This window comes from Dasypus novemcinctus, chromosome 13 (genome assembly GCF_030445035.2).
Source record: "Dasypus novemcinctus isolate mDasNov1 chromosome 13, mDasNov1.1.hap2, whole genome shotgun sequence".
In the NCBI taxonomy this organism is placed as follows: Eukaryota; Metazoa; Chordata; class Mammalia; order Cingulata; family Dasypodidae; genus Dasypus; species Dasypus novemcinctus.
In genome coordinates this window covers 106,802,722-106,815,616 of record NC_080685.1, presented here as the reverse complement: position 1 = coordinate 106,815,616, position 12,895 = coordinate 106,802,722, and the positions used below count along the sequence as shown (strand labels likewise).

Below are 12,895 nucleotides of genomic sequence, written 5' to 3'. Positions count from 1 at the left end.
AATAAATAAATAAATCTTTAAAAAAAGAAAAGAAAGCATAATGCTACCAGTATCTACTTTGAAGAAATTATAAATAACAAGAACATATAGGGGGCACAGGTCCATATTTCATGACAGCCACTCATTTTAAATGGACTTTAACAGCAAGATAAACTTTTATGATATGAGACCATAAAAACTTTGTGTAATAAGTACCCAATTATATGACAGTAATATTTAGTTACATATTACTATTTTATATAGTTTGCACAGAACATGACTTAAAAAATCTGAATGTACTATAATAGAAAAACCTGAATAAAACTAATGCTATTATCCTAAAAGAACAAATTAATGAGAGTTACTACCAAAATATTTACATGCATACACTTAAACACAGCATATTCTGTTCATACCAATTATAAAATTTTAATCATAAAGAATGATTCTAAATGAGTATCCTTTTGCCTTTAAAGAAAAAAAAACAATGTTATTATATGGAAAATTTTAGGTAAACAGTAAAGTAAAACAGTAAAAGTTTGAACTCAACTGTACAGAAATAAATAATATAGATGCAAAAGCAAATGGTTAAAATTTCATATTAATTTAGGAAGTTAGAAATGTTAGGATTAATAGTATTATCAATCAAGACAAAAGTATTTACACATGTATCACAAATTATACTTTCAAACACTTTATAAGCACTCTCTAATTATATTCATAGAAATACTTCTTTAGAAGGTCTTGACAGGTAACTGTTTTTGTTAAGTTCAGAGGGAAGTTGAGGAAGGAGGCGCTTTAGAAATCAGGTCAGGAGTCAGTCCATATGAAGTCTTTAGAAAGGAGCCCTGGGCCTAACAGTTTTGTGCTTCAGGATTGCTTAAATCCTGAATCTAAGCGAGTTAACTTAAGAGCCTTGCCTTGAAATTGGATCCTAAATCATGGTTCATTTTTACTTCTCCATTCTGCCTCTCTAATTCATCTATAAGATAACCATTATATTGTGAACTTCATACTCTTGGGTTTGCTAAGCATTGGCAAAAAGACTCATTACCTATGCATAATGAAAACTGTGAAGCAGAAATGAAGTCAGGTAACTAGGGAGATTATGGTGTTGACAGAGCACAGTACTAAGTCCAAAATCAGACTATAATGTGACTTACTAGATAATGATAAGAATAAAGTCATATTCTTTTTCTGAACTTCAATTTTTATGAATACTAGGAAAAGCGGTAAGAACGGTTACGTAAATGAAAGTTTGTTCTTCAAAAAAGGAAAAAGCAAAGTTCCAATTTTTCAGTTAGTAATCTTAGAACTACATACTCAAAACACCTATTTTAGAGTTGCTGAATATCTCAATCCTAATGAGACGATGTTCTTTTCCATAGATAATTCCATTAAATTACTTTTTTAAATTATATCAGATTAATTCCATGAAGTTTTAAATTTAAATTTTAAATTTTCATAACAATACTCCAGTATATTGAATTTCTAACTAAAAAATGTCAAGCAACAAAGAAAGATTCCACTTTAACTGCTGGTATGTTAATTAAGGCAACCACAAAATTCCACCAGTTTTAGTAAACACCTCGTGTCTAACTAGAATTCAAGTTTTAATTGCTACTTTTCCTAATAAAAGATATCAGCAATTTACTTAGATATATGTTTCAATATAAGAATTTTAACGTCCTGTATTACATACATATTGTTTGCAAATACACTCTTTGTAACTCATAAGATCTCTTATTTTAGTGAGGAGGAAAGTTTCATAATGGTCCAATATTTTTCCTCATTATATATGCATATGAATTTGGATAAAAAAAATTTTACCTAGTATCCAAAAGAAATGAAAATATTCGAAAGAGGTATGCGAAGAAGTTCTATCACCTTAATAGAGCAAGTCTCACTAATATTTAGAATAAGGCTTTCCTCTTTACATGATGAAATATAAAAATATTCATGTACTAATAAATAAAAGGTAGTAAGCATACTTTGTATTATGTTCTCAATTCTATTTTGAGAATTTATGCAACTATATTGTATTTTTAAAGCAGTAAAATAAGTAAGAGACAATTCTGGAGTTAGAGATAAAGAAAATATGAAAATAAAATGATGACAAATAATATTCAAAGTAAAAAATATCCTCACAACTCAAACAAATAAAAATTTAAGTGCAAAGAATTGGCACCACAAAGGGAAAAATTTCTCGTCACTTGTGCTCAGGTAGTCTGAATGATCCTTAAAATTTTTGCCAGAATTTTTAAAACAAAATTTTACAACATAAACACAAAAGCTACAAGTTTTAGGTAACTTAATATTGGGTGGCAAAATAAAGATATATTTAATGTTTAAGCAAAATTTAAAAGATAATTTGGAAAAACATAAACAAATGATGTACAAGTATCGAAAAGCAGACAAAAAACTAGAAACGCCTAAATGTCAGGGCTGCCTATAGTCATTTGATTTTCATACGACAAGGGAAATTAGTCAACCATGAGGAGCTAAATTACCATTTTTTAAGGGCTACATTTTTCCATAATTGAACTAAATTATCTCTTTTTTTAATGCATCAAGTTCGTTTAAAAACTACTACATTGGACAGCTTTACATTAGTTCTCTTATTTCCTTAGGATAAATAATAGAACTATAATTTTTTAAAAAAAACTGAAAAAAACTTAATTTTCTGAGCATTTCCCTGTAATATTAAATATTCTTCAGAAAAATACAAGGAAAAAGCCTAAATTTGTCTTGGGAAATTTAAGAACTTTCCTCTTTATTTTGTTAAAAATATTCTATACTTAACTCACACACAGTTAACTTATAACCTAAAGATCATTATAAATTACTGTTGATAAAAGTGGACAAACCAACTTATCACTATGTAATTTATAAGTGATCAACTTAATGCTGTATTTCATAAAGCAATAAGCCCATCATAAAACTCTGTACTTTACTCAGAGGCCTTATCTAAACACATATTACGTAGCCCTTACTAGGTTTCAATCACTGAAAACCCACTATGTAGTTAGAGCAACTGTAACACCAACCTATCATTCTGTACTTTGATATCAACTGGTTTAAAGACTTATTTAGCGTCTTATTGGAAATTCAGCAGCATTAACATTGTCAGGTAATGAAGAAACTGTTGCTGTCATCCCACTGTTTGCTATATTTTGCCTTTATAAGCAAAAATATTAAAGACTGTAAGACAACTTTTCTTCTACAAGTTGCTGAATAAGAACGAGGTAAGGATATTTTATATTTTTTTACTAAATTCTAAACACAATGAAATTCCTTGGGTGAAAAATTCTGTTTTTAATTTAAATCTACACTTATGCTTTAAAGGTGACAGAAAATGAGAAATTTTTCTTTATTTAATGAACATTAAAAATTTTCACCGAAAGGCCATTAATTTTTAATAATACGGGCAAAAATTTGAGAAAGCTAAAGTTAACACTCAAATTAAACTGGAAATACGTTGCTTGTGAATAGTAAATTTGTCATAATTTCTAGAAATCAGATGATAAGTTCCCTAACTATGACATTTAATAGTGTTAAATTGATTACAATTACCTGAAATAATGAAATAAATTTAACTAACAACTTCTTTTCCTTCCTAGGTAGCCAATGTTTTGAGTGTTTTTTGGCTTAAAAATTGTTTATTTTGTCTTTACTAACTAGAAATCAATTTCAACCTAAATTATAATGGCATTACATTACAGATTCACAAAGTGAGCAATGATTTTAAAGTCAGAAATTAAATTATTTCTTGACTTCTAGCAAAAGAACTAGAAACAGTCTAAATGTCAGGATTGACTACATTCAAATAAGAATATAAAATTCAAATGAGAAAACGAATGTAAATCAAAATTAAAGTATCAGAGTTTCAAATCTAACAAAATTTATTTTAAGACATGAATAAACCAAGATTTTCTTCTGTGAAACAAGTATACTTAGAGATAATTTACAGATTTTCATAAAAAAACAAAAATAAAATGAAGATTCTAATATGCTTAATGGAGTTATCAAATGTAACAGCAACTCCATATGGACTAAGTACCAATTTCCAGTGGAGATGCTGTTACTTTTGATGGCTACCAACTCACTACAACGTAAAGGAATAATCCAGAAAGACAAAAAATTCTTGGTAACTTCATTTGATTAATAAGAAGGAAAAAAGGTAACTTTTCATTCTGTCTTATAAAGCTCACAAATAATTAAACATAAATATCAATTTTCTTGAACCCAACTGTTATGCCATATCAAGCTTCCCAACAATGGAAGAGGATGACAGCCATCATTAAGAAATGGTGTACAGGAAAATGACCTATGAATTGACAGACAATATAACTAAGTTTGTCTGTCATTTCTGTAGGCCAATTTTCTGTATGTCTCTGCTCCTTCAAAATCAGAAATCAACTAATATCATGCAAGCAGTACAATGGCAGCTTCACAGAAAAGAATCTATAACATGTACGTTTTACTGACTATAAATAAAGCATAAATGATAACGAAAATTCGCTTTGCTTTTCTGACAAAGTTCAAGTTTATTTCACCCAGGTTAGTGACACTATTGACCTATATGTATCACTTTATTGTCATGATTAAATAATAGTCAATTAAACCAGTTTGCTCTAAATACTAATATATACATATGTTCTACCTCAAACTTCAAGAAAATTCCCTAAAAATCTTGCTCTCTAAATACTGAAGAAGAAAAAAAAGGAGAGAAACAATGGCAGTGGCTTTTTAAAGTTTCTTTAATAAGAAATTCTTCGTTAAGGAATTTTAAACAATACTGAACACTAATCACTTTAATTCTTAATGGAGCTATTAAGATAGTTTATATCTGACCAATCTCTATAAGAAAACATAAGTAGCAATAATTAGACCTAAGAGTTTCATCTCAGCTCCAAATTGTTATAATATTGAAATAGGTTTACAATGATTTTCTGGGCTCTAGCCTCTGTTTTTTTTCCCTAAACATACTCTGACTCCTCATGCATGCTTCAAAGTTTAAACCTAGTACCATGACTCCCTGCAATTTAGCCCAACCAATCTTTCTTAATGTTTACTTTCTATTTTCCTCACACACCTGACAGTACCTCTATGGTTCCTACACACATGCTGTACTTTCCCACTTCCATGGTTTTCAGTTTCGCTCCGGCTAATCTTTCTACTTGGACAATACTTTCCCTTTTCCCCAATTTTCCACTTAATCCTCAAAGTCCTACTCAAATGCCACAACCTCTTTTGAATGAAGCAAATGAGCAATTCTGTGGTCCACTGTTTGCCCTAGTCAGACCTTCTATATCTTCCTGCTCATCCATATTACCATACTGTGTCACAATCAACACATGCAGCAGTGATACAATGTATATTTAAAACTGAAATGAACCTTCACATAATGTACTCAAGACTACATAATGTGGTTAGAGGCGATTAAATATAAAACATTTTCATCAATGTTTTAAAAGAGTCCTAAAACATACATTTTCATAAAAGTACCACCTACAGAAACAGTGCTAACGCTGACAATGAAAAGTAGAACCTGTTTATTATAATGTTAAAGATCTCCAAAGTAAGGATACTTAAGTCTATCTCTACAGTGTCTTGAACTCCCCATTACCTGCCAGCTCCAGCTCCTTGCCCTCAAATTTGTCACTGGATCTTCAACTGCGAAAATATGTAAATACCAAAATGTGTTCAAACTCTCTACTTACGCTATAGGTAAGTTAGTAAAACCTCCATGAACCTCATTAAAACAAAATTACTCAAACAAAACAAAACCTAGAATGTTTTCCTAAAAGGAATGGTTTTATCCCCCTTTCCAAATATGTTAATGACAACAACAGTATTCAGTGCCTCCCTAATTTTACTAGAATATAAACTAATAAGATTATCATCACATTAAGGCAGGGACCATGTCAATCTTTACTTACTGCACTATTTGCAGTGCCCAGACAATGACATGTACTAAGTACCTAAAAATGTTTCTTAAATGAACAAATGAATTACAAGTAACATTTATGGAACACGGTGCTCTATTCCAAGAAATTTTACATACATTATTTAGTATTCTTAATAATCTTGCCTCAAGCACGGTTTTTAAAGAGCAAGCTGAAAGACAAAGAGCTTAAGTAAATTCCCCAGAATCTTGCACACACTAAGTAACAAAGCCTGGGTTCCAACCTGATTGTCATTCTTCAAAGTTCATGTTCTTTCTAAGAAGCTTCTCTTTCAAAAAGATAGGCCATGGGAGAACTGTTTGGGGTGATGGAAATGTGGCACAATTGTATAAATTTATTACAAACCACTGAACTGTACACTTAAAGTAGATAAATTTTATGGTATACAAATTATGCCTCAATAAAGCTTAAGAAAAAGAATGACGAAGATCAATATATACTGATTTAGAACAAACTCCAAGATAAAAAGTGAAAAAAATCAGGGCACAGAGCAGCAGACACAGAGGCTCCCTTTTGTATTAATATACGTATACGCTGGCAGATGGAAAGAATTTTTTAAGTATTCAGAAAGAACTGTTGAGAGTGTAGCTTGGGGGGCAGCACATTTGCAGAAAGAATTATTAATGACTGCCTCAAAAGAGTGCTTTGGTATCTAGACTAAGAAGGAACTTACTTTTCACTGCATAATTTTTCTACTCTTAATTTTTTAATATGTACACATATTACCTTAAGAACTTATAAAAAAGAAACTTGAAGGAATAAAAGAAGAAATGTGACTGGAATACTACTGGAATAAATCTAATTTTATGCTTCTTAATTTTCAAGGTATCTAAACCATTACATAATATCATTTCTACTGAAAGGGGGAGTAGACTGAAAATGAGACAGTAGTGCAAAGAAAAATTACTTATCAAGCTCCTGCACAAAACACAATTCATCTTTGCATCCACAACACCTAACCTAGCTCACTGCAAGGTATATTCAAGAACAATAAACTCTAATAGAAAAAACAAAATGAAACAAAACAAAAAATAAACCTTTGCTTCTAAATATGAATACTGAAAAAACTGGTTTTTGTTAAAAATTCAAACATATGAAAGGATTTTTTAAAAAATTCAAACATATGAAAGGATCTTTTTGAAATTTACATTTTATTCCCCCAAAATCTCACTATTCAAGAATGTTTTAACATATTATAAGAAGTTATCAACAGTCCACTAATTTTTCATTTCTGAAGGAAACAAAACACTTTAAGATGCTAAAAAGTTTTAGAAAGATTTCTACCTGTTGATCAAGAATTCATCTTTTGTCTTATGATGAAACACAGGAATTGGAACACCCCAAACTCTTTGCCTTGATATGCACCAATATGGCCGCCTATCCACCATTTCAATCATGGCATTCTGTGCTGATCCAGGAATAAATTTCACCTTTTTTAACAATTCCTGCAATTGATTCACAAATCAAGTCTTGTAAGAGAAAACAGCATAATTCTCTATAACTGTCATTATTTTTCCTAATGCAGTTCCTTATTTTAGATGTTTATAGTCATTCACATTTCCCTCATGCCTCCCCCAAACCCCCCCGCCCAAAAAAAAACTTTAAACAACTGCAGATTTCAGAGCAAATAGGGCAAAGTAAAATGGGCAACCAAGGACCCAATAAAAAATATTAAGAGCAGACTTCATCTTTGGTGGATATAACAAGAGATTTTATAACACCAAACTCCAAGTACCCAAGATCAAAACTGGTAATAAAGGAAGAGGTTGTAGCTCAAGTGGTTGAGCACCTGCTTCCCACGTAAATGTCCCGAGTTGGATCCCTGGTACCTCCTAAAAACAAAACAAACAACAAACGAACAAAGCCAACTCAGGGGAGCTGGTGTGTTCAGTGGTTGAGGACCAGCTTCCCACACAAAAGATCCTGGGTTCAATTCCTGGCCCCAGTACCTCCCTCCAAAAAAAAACTAGCAAAACCAGTAATAGGTAATAATAGGTTTAGTAGAAATGTTACACTTTATTAAAATCAATTCAACCTTAATTTCAACTCTTTTTGAATACTTTAAATATAGGCTACCATCCTAGGCTGCCAATGATTACGATACAACCTAATTTTACATAGGATGGCTTACAAAACACTTTTCCAAAATTAACTTTATTTCCTATTCACTTAACACCTCTAAAGACAACCCCTACCCACCACTACCACCCCCACATACAAAAGTACAATAGTTGTAAAATATTACCTTTGATCTCATTTCATTGGTCAATTACCAAAAGATGAAATGGATTGTCAAGATTGTTTGGTACCAATATCCAAAAAACCTATAATATTCTAAATTAACTTTTTAAATCTCTGTATCCCTTAATAAAAGCACTTTCATAATTTCAGAGGAGGTGTAAGTGGTTTTTTCACTTTCCTGAACTATCAGAAATCCCCTCCCCTAAACCCTTTGCACCATCACCTACAGGCAGAATGGCAACATCTCTGCGGTTCAAGTGATTACAACTTGGTACAAAAGTCCAGGAAATGTGAACAAATGACTGGATATTTGATTGTTAATGGATTTTTTTTTTTTTTTTTTTGGTGTGGTGATAATGGCACTGGAGTTACGAGTCTTTCTCTTCAGATATGCATGCAGAAATATTTATGGACAGGATAATGGCTGGGATTTGCTTTAAAAATTATCCAATAGATGACAGAGAAAGGTGGAAGGTAGGAACATGTGTAGATAGAAGCAGGATTGGCCAAAAATTGACTAATGTTTAAGTTGGGTGATGGGAGCATGGTGGTACATTATCCTATTCACTTTACTTCTGCAAAGAACATTTGAAATTTTTCTACAAAAGTTTTTAAAAACTTGGATTCAACAAATTGAAGCAGATTGCATATTCTGCCACCAAAAATCTATACAGAGCTGGAAGCTGCACATTTACAACTTATAAGGTTCATGGGAATGTTAAAAATGAATAAACAAAAACCAGTCCATATCACACTGCCCATACTCAGGAGTTTAAAAAATATAAATTGCTATGCACAGCTCTGGCAAGGGCCCTAAACTTCTAGACCAAGGAATGAACCAGCTAACTACAGTAGTATCTCTGGTACAAGCTGTAAAGCAAAATATCTGCATGTTCAGATATTTGAGCTCTTTAATAAAAACAAGTTGTGATTTTGTGCATGTGTATATGTATTGAAAGACTCAAAAATATATTAAATATTTAGAATACCAGTTATGCAGTATTTTTTAACTTAAAGCAACAACTTTTCAAATGGATTACAATATTCTTAAGGAAGAAAAGGGGCTTAAATGTTGGGGAACAGATGTGGCTCAAGTGGTTGAGCACCTGCTTCCCACATGGGAGGTCAAGGGTTATCCCCGGTGCCTCCTAAAAACAAAAACAAACAAGAAGCAAACAAATGAAAACAACAATTCAGGGGAGCCACGGTTGAACACCAGCTTCTTCCATACAAGGTTCCAGTTCAATCCCCGGCCCCAGTACCTCAAAATATAAATTAAATTAAATTAAATTAAATTATTCTGAATGCCTATCATGTACCAGACACTGTTTGGGGACCTTTTATTCATTTACCTCATGAGGTTGGCATCCCCTTTATACAGATGAAGAATCTAAAGTTCAGGGAGCTTAAATAATTTATAACCTCAAATCTGTTTTAGTTCTGCCCTAATTTTATGTTACTTACACTACAGCAGGCAGGAAAATCTATCAGTAATCTAATTGTATGACTTTGGGCAAATCACTCAATCTCTTTAAGCCTCATTCTCCACACCTATATAATGAACATTATGCAGGAGGTCCTGCCAACTTTAAAATTCTTTTTTTATAGAATAAAACCATAATCCCTTCCAATCCCAAAACCCCACCTTAGTCTCTCATGCAGCCTTCATACTGAGGGAATGAAAAACCCCACCCCTTATAATAGGATGCATTACATACCTTGGCTGTGGTCTTAATATCCATGATGTTTATAAACCACTGCTTGCTGGCACGAATAACCACTGGTTTCTTAGTCCTCCAGTCATAGGGATAGCTGTGTACCAATTCTTCCTCTTTCAATAAATTCTTTGCAGCTTCAAGCATCTTTATAACTTAAAAAAGTTTACAATTTATATTAGATAATTAAAAAGCACTGTGGGGAAGTGGGTATAGCTCAGTGGTTGAGCCCGCACCTTGGTTGTACAAGGTCCCAGGTTCAATCCCCAGTATCTCCTTAAAATAAAAAAAGAAGCACTATGGAAATCATAACAACATTCTAAATTCCCTGAGAGTATTAAATCTAGATCAACAGATGCCAACAAGAGGAGCCACTTACCAGGTATTAAAGGTACAATCTGGGAAACTTCTGGTAGAAAAAGTAGGGATTGTGTAACATAATCAGACCTAAAATCACTGCTATTTTACAGCTCTTCACTTTAAAAGAAAGATGAAAAGACTATATCTAGAATTCTAGACTTGAAATTCAGAGGCATTGGGGACCAGGTGTAGCTCAGTGGTTGAGCACCTGCTTCACAAGTATGAGGTCCCAGGTTGAATCCCTGGTACCTCCTGAAAAAAAAAAAGAAATTCAAAGGCATAATCTTTCCTACCATGAATCTTAAAATGGTTTCCACGTGACCCAGAAAAAAAACAGGTCTAATTAACCTTAGCTCTATGGTGGACAAAGGTTTTCATAGTACCTGGTCCCTCGATCCACAAAGAAAGGCAAAAAGACAATTCAAGACTGGAGGACCCCAAGATCATAACACATGAACCACACTACACAGGTCAGTGATTTATAAGACTTAGAAAAAGCATTGGAAATGTCTGAATCACAGTTAACATCCAACCCCAAGCTTGATTTTATCCTTCCAAAGTAATACTGCTGATTATTTTCTATTGTTGATTGCCCTGATTGCACCTTCAAAGCAAAAAATGAAAAAGTCCCAAATTCCACTTTAAACTGTGAGGCAAAATAAAATATTTATGATTCTAGTTTTTTGTTTCTGTAAAAAGTGTAAGAAAGAAGAGAGAAGGGCTAACATAGATTATTGCTGGCTACATTTCAGAAAATATTAATGTATATATGTGATTTCTGTAGATAGTATATAATACTCACCCACATCAGTTCCCTCTTTAAGGACAGCTAGATTTTGAAGTTCAGGACCTGCAGCATCTGTGAAAATCCCATCTTCATCCACTAAACAATCCTACAAGGCATCATTGTGAACAATTAAGTATTAAGCAACTTTTACACTTAAAAAAAAAGAGACTTTTACCATGTCAATATTTGGCAAAACAGCATATATAAACATCACAGAATAGCCTAATCTTTCTCTATGTGGAAAATTGGGGTACTTCTTATTCAGTCAGTAGGAATTGGTAACCATTATACCTTTAAGTCACCAAAGGCAAAATGTGTTATTATAAGCATATACCTAAAATATTTTTTATATACCTAAAATTTAATAACAAAGAATAATAAAATATACTAGAATACCTTTGACTTGTTCTCTATTAATTTTTTTCTTTCATAATTAAGATTTTATTGGTTGTTTTGAAGATCAGCACAGACGTTATGAAAAATTTATACACAATCTTAACATATGTACCAAAACCCTAAAAAGTCATGTAGTTTTTCTAAAGTTATTCCAGTGACTTTCCAGCTTAAAATTTGGAGGCAAGTTTTCGTTTAGAGGATATCAAGTACCAATATCTTCAAATGTTCATAAACTGTTATATCTTTAAGTCCCACAAATTCACAATACCATACACACTACATACTCATATTTCCAATCTTTTACAGCACATAACAATATTATTAGAAAAACTGGACAACCATGACCAAGGATGTTACAGAGTTCTGACAGGGAGATCCAAGATAAGGGAGTGGTTTTAAGAAACATGTCTACTAAAAAACATGGGAATTGGAGTAACTTAAAAAGTTCAACATATTAAATGCATGATTGTGATTCCAAATCACCATGTAGCATGTGTTGTATATTAAAGGATATAAAAACCGCCAGCCCCCAAAGGCATGTTAAGTTGACACCCATGACAGTCAGAGCCTCCCATAATACAATATCCCACTATTTTCTGGTTGTACCAAAAAATAAACAACCAGCAAATGACCTCCCCTCTTTAAAAAAAGCATTTACATTATAAAAAATGGGATAAGGTGGGATTCCAATCGCCTTCTTAAAAATGTTTCTTCTAGATCTACTAACAAACTTGCATTTACAAATAGCTGATAAAATATTCCTCTGGATTGTACAAGAAGGGAGAAACAGGGACCACTGATAAGACATGGTTTATGGTATTAACCAGACTTGGCTTCTTTCTCTCCTGCTTCATCAGAGGCTGGACTCTCCTCATTTTTAGTTTCTCCACTTTCTCCAGGTAAATCTTCTTTAGTTTCTTGGTTAGCCTCTTCACCTTGTTTTCCTTTGCTCCGCTTTTTCCTTTGGTTGCACTTTTTTGTCTGAAGGTTTATCCTTTCCCGCTGCCTTTTTAGGCTTCGCTTTCATTTACACAGGGGCGGGTTTGGCGGATAGCCTCGCGCACCTCCTCTTGGGCTCCTCCTGCCCTGACCTTCCTCTTGGGCATCTTGGTGCTGCTGCTGGACACGGTGCACCAAGAGCTTTCTCCAAGCCAGGCTGCTGGACACTACTCTCTATTAATTTTTTTTTTTTTTTTTTTTTAAGATTTCTTTCTCCTCCCTCCCCCGCCCCAATTCCCCATTCTCTGTGTCCATCCACTGTGTGTTCTTCTGTGTCTGCTTGTATTTTCATTAGGCGGCTCCAGGAACTGATCCTGGAACCTTCCAGAGTGGGAGAGAGGTGCTTACTCTCTTGCGCCACCTCAACTCCCTGTTCTGCTGCGTCTTCTTATTTTCTCTCCTCTGGGTCTCCTGTTGCATCATCTTGCTGCACCAGCTCTCCACATTGG

At 33.1% G+C, this 12,895-nt stretch overlaps 1 protein-coding gene across 1 annotated transcript in view; it reads right to left on the bottom strand.

Annotated features, from left to right (window-relative positions):
* IARS2 (isoleucyl-tRNA synthetase 2, mitochondrial) overlaps nt 1-12,895 on the bottom strand; it is an 82,226-nt gene that overhangs the window by 33,937 nt on the left and 35,394 nt on the right. Inside the window, exons 10-12 of the mRNA XM_058275233.2 lie at nt 11,067-11,157; nt 9,908-10,059; nt 7,233-7,393 (exon numbers count right to left, since the gene is read on the bottom strand). Of these exons, the coding sequence (XP_058131216.1) occupies nt 7,233-7,393; nt 9,908-10,059; nt 11,067-11,157 (404 nt within the window). The remainder of the gene's footprint in view (nt 1-7,232; nt 7,394-9,907; nt 10,060-11,066; nt 11,158-12,895) is intronic.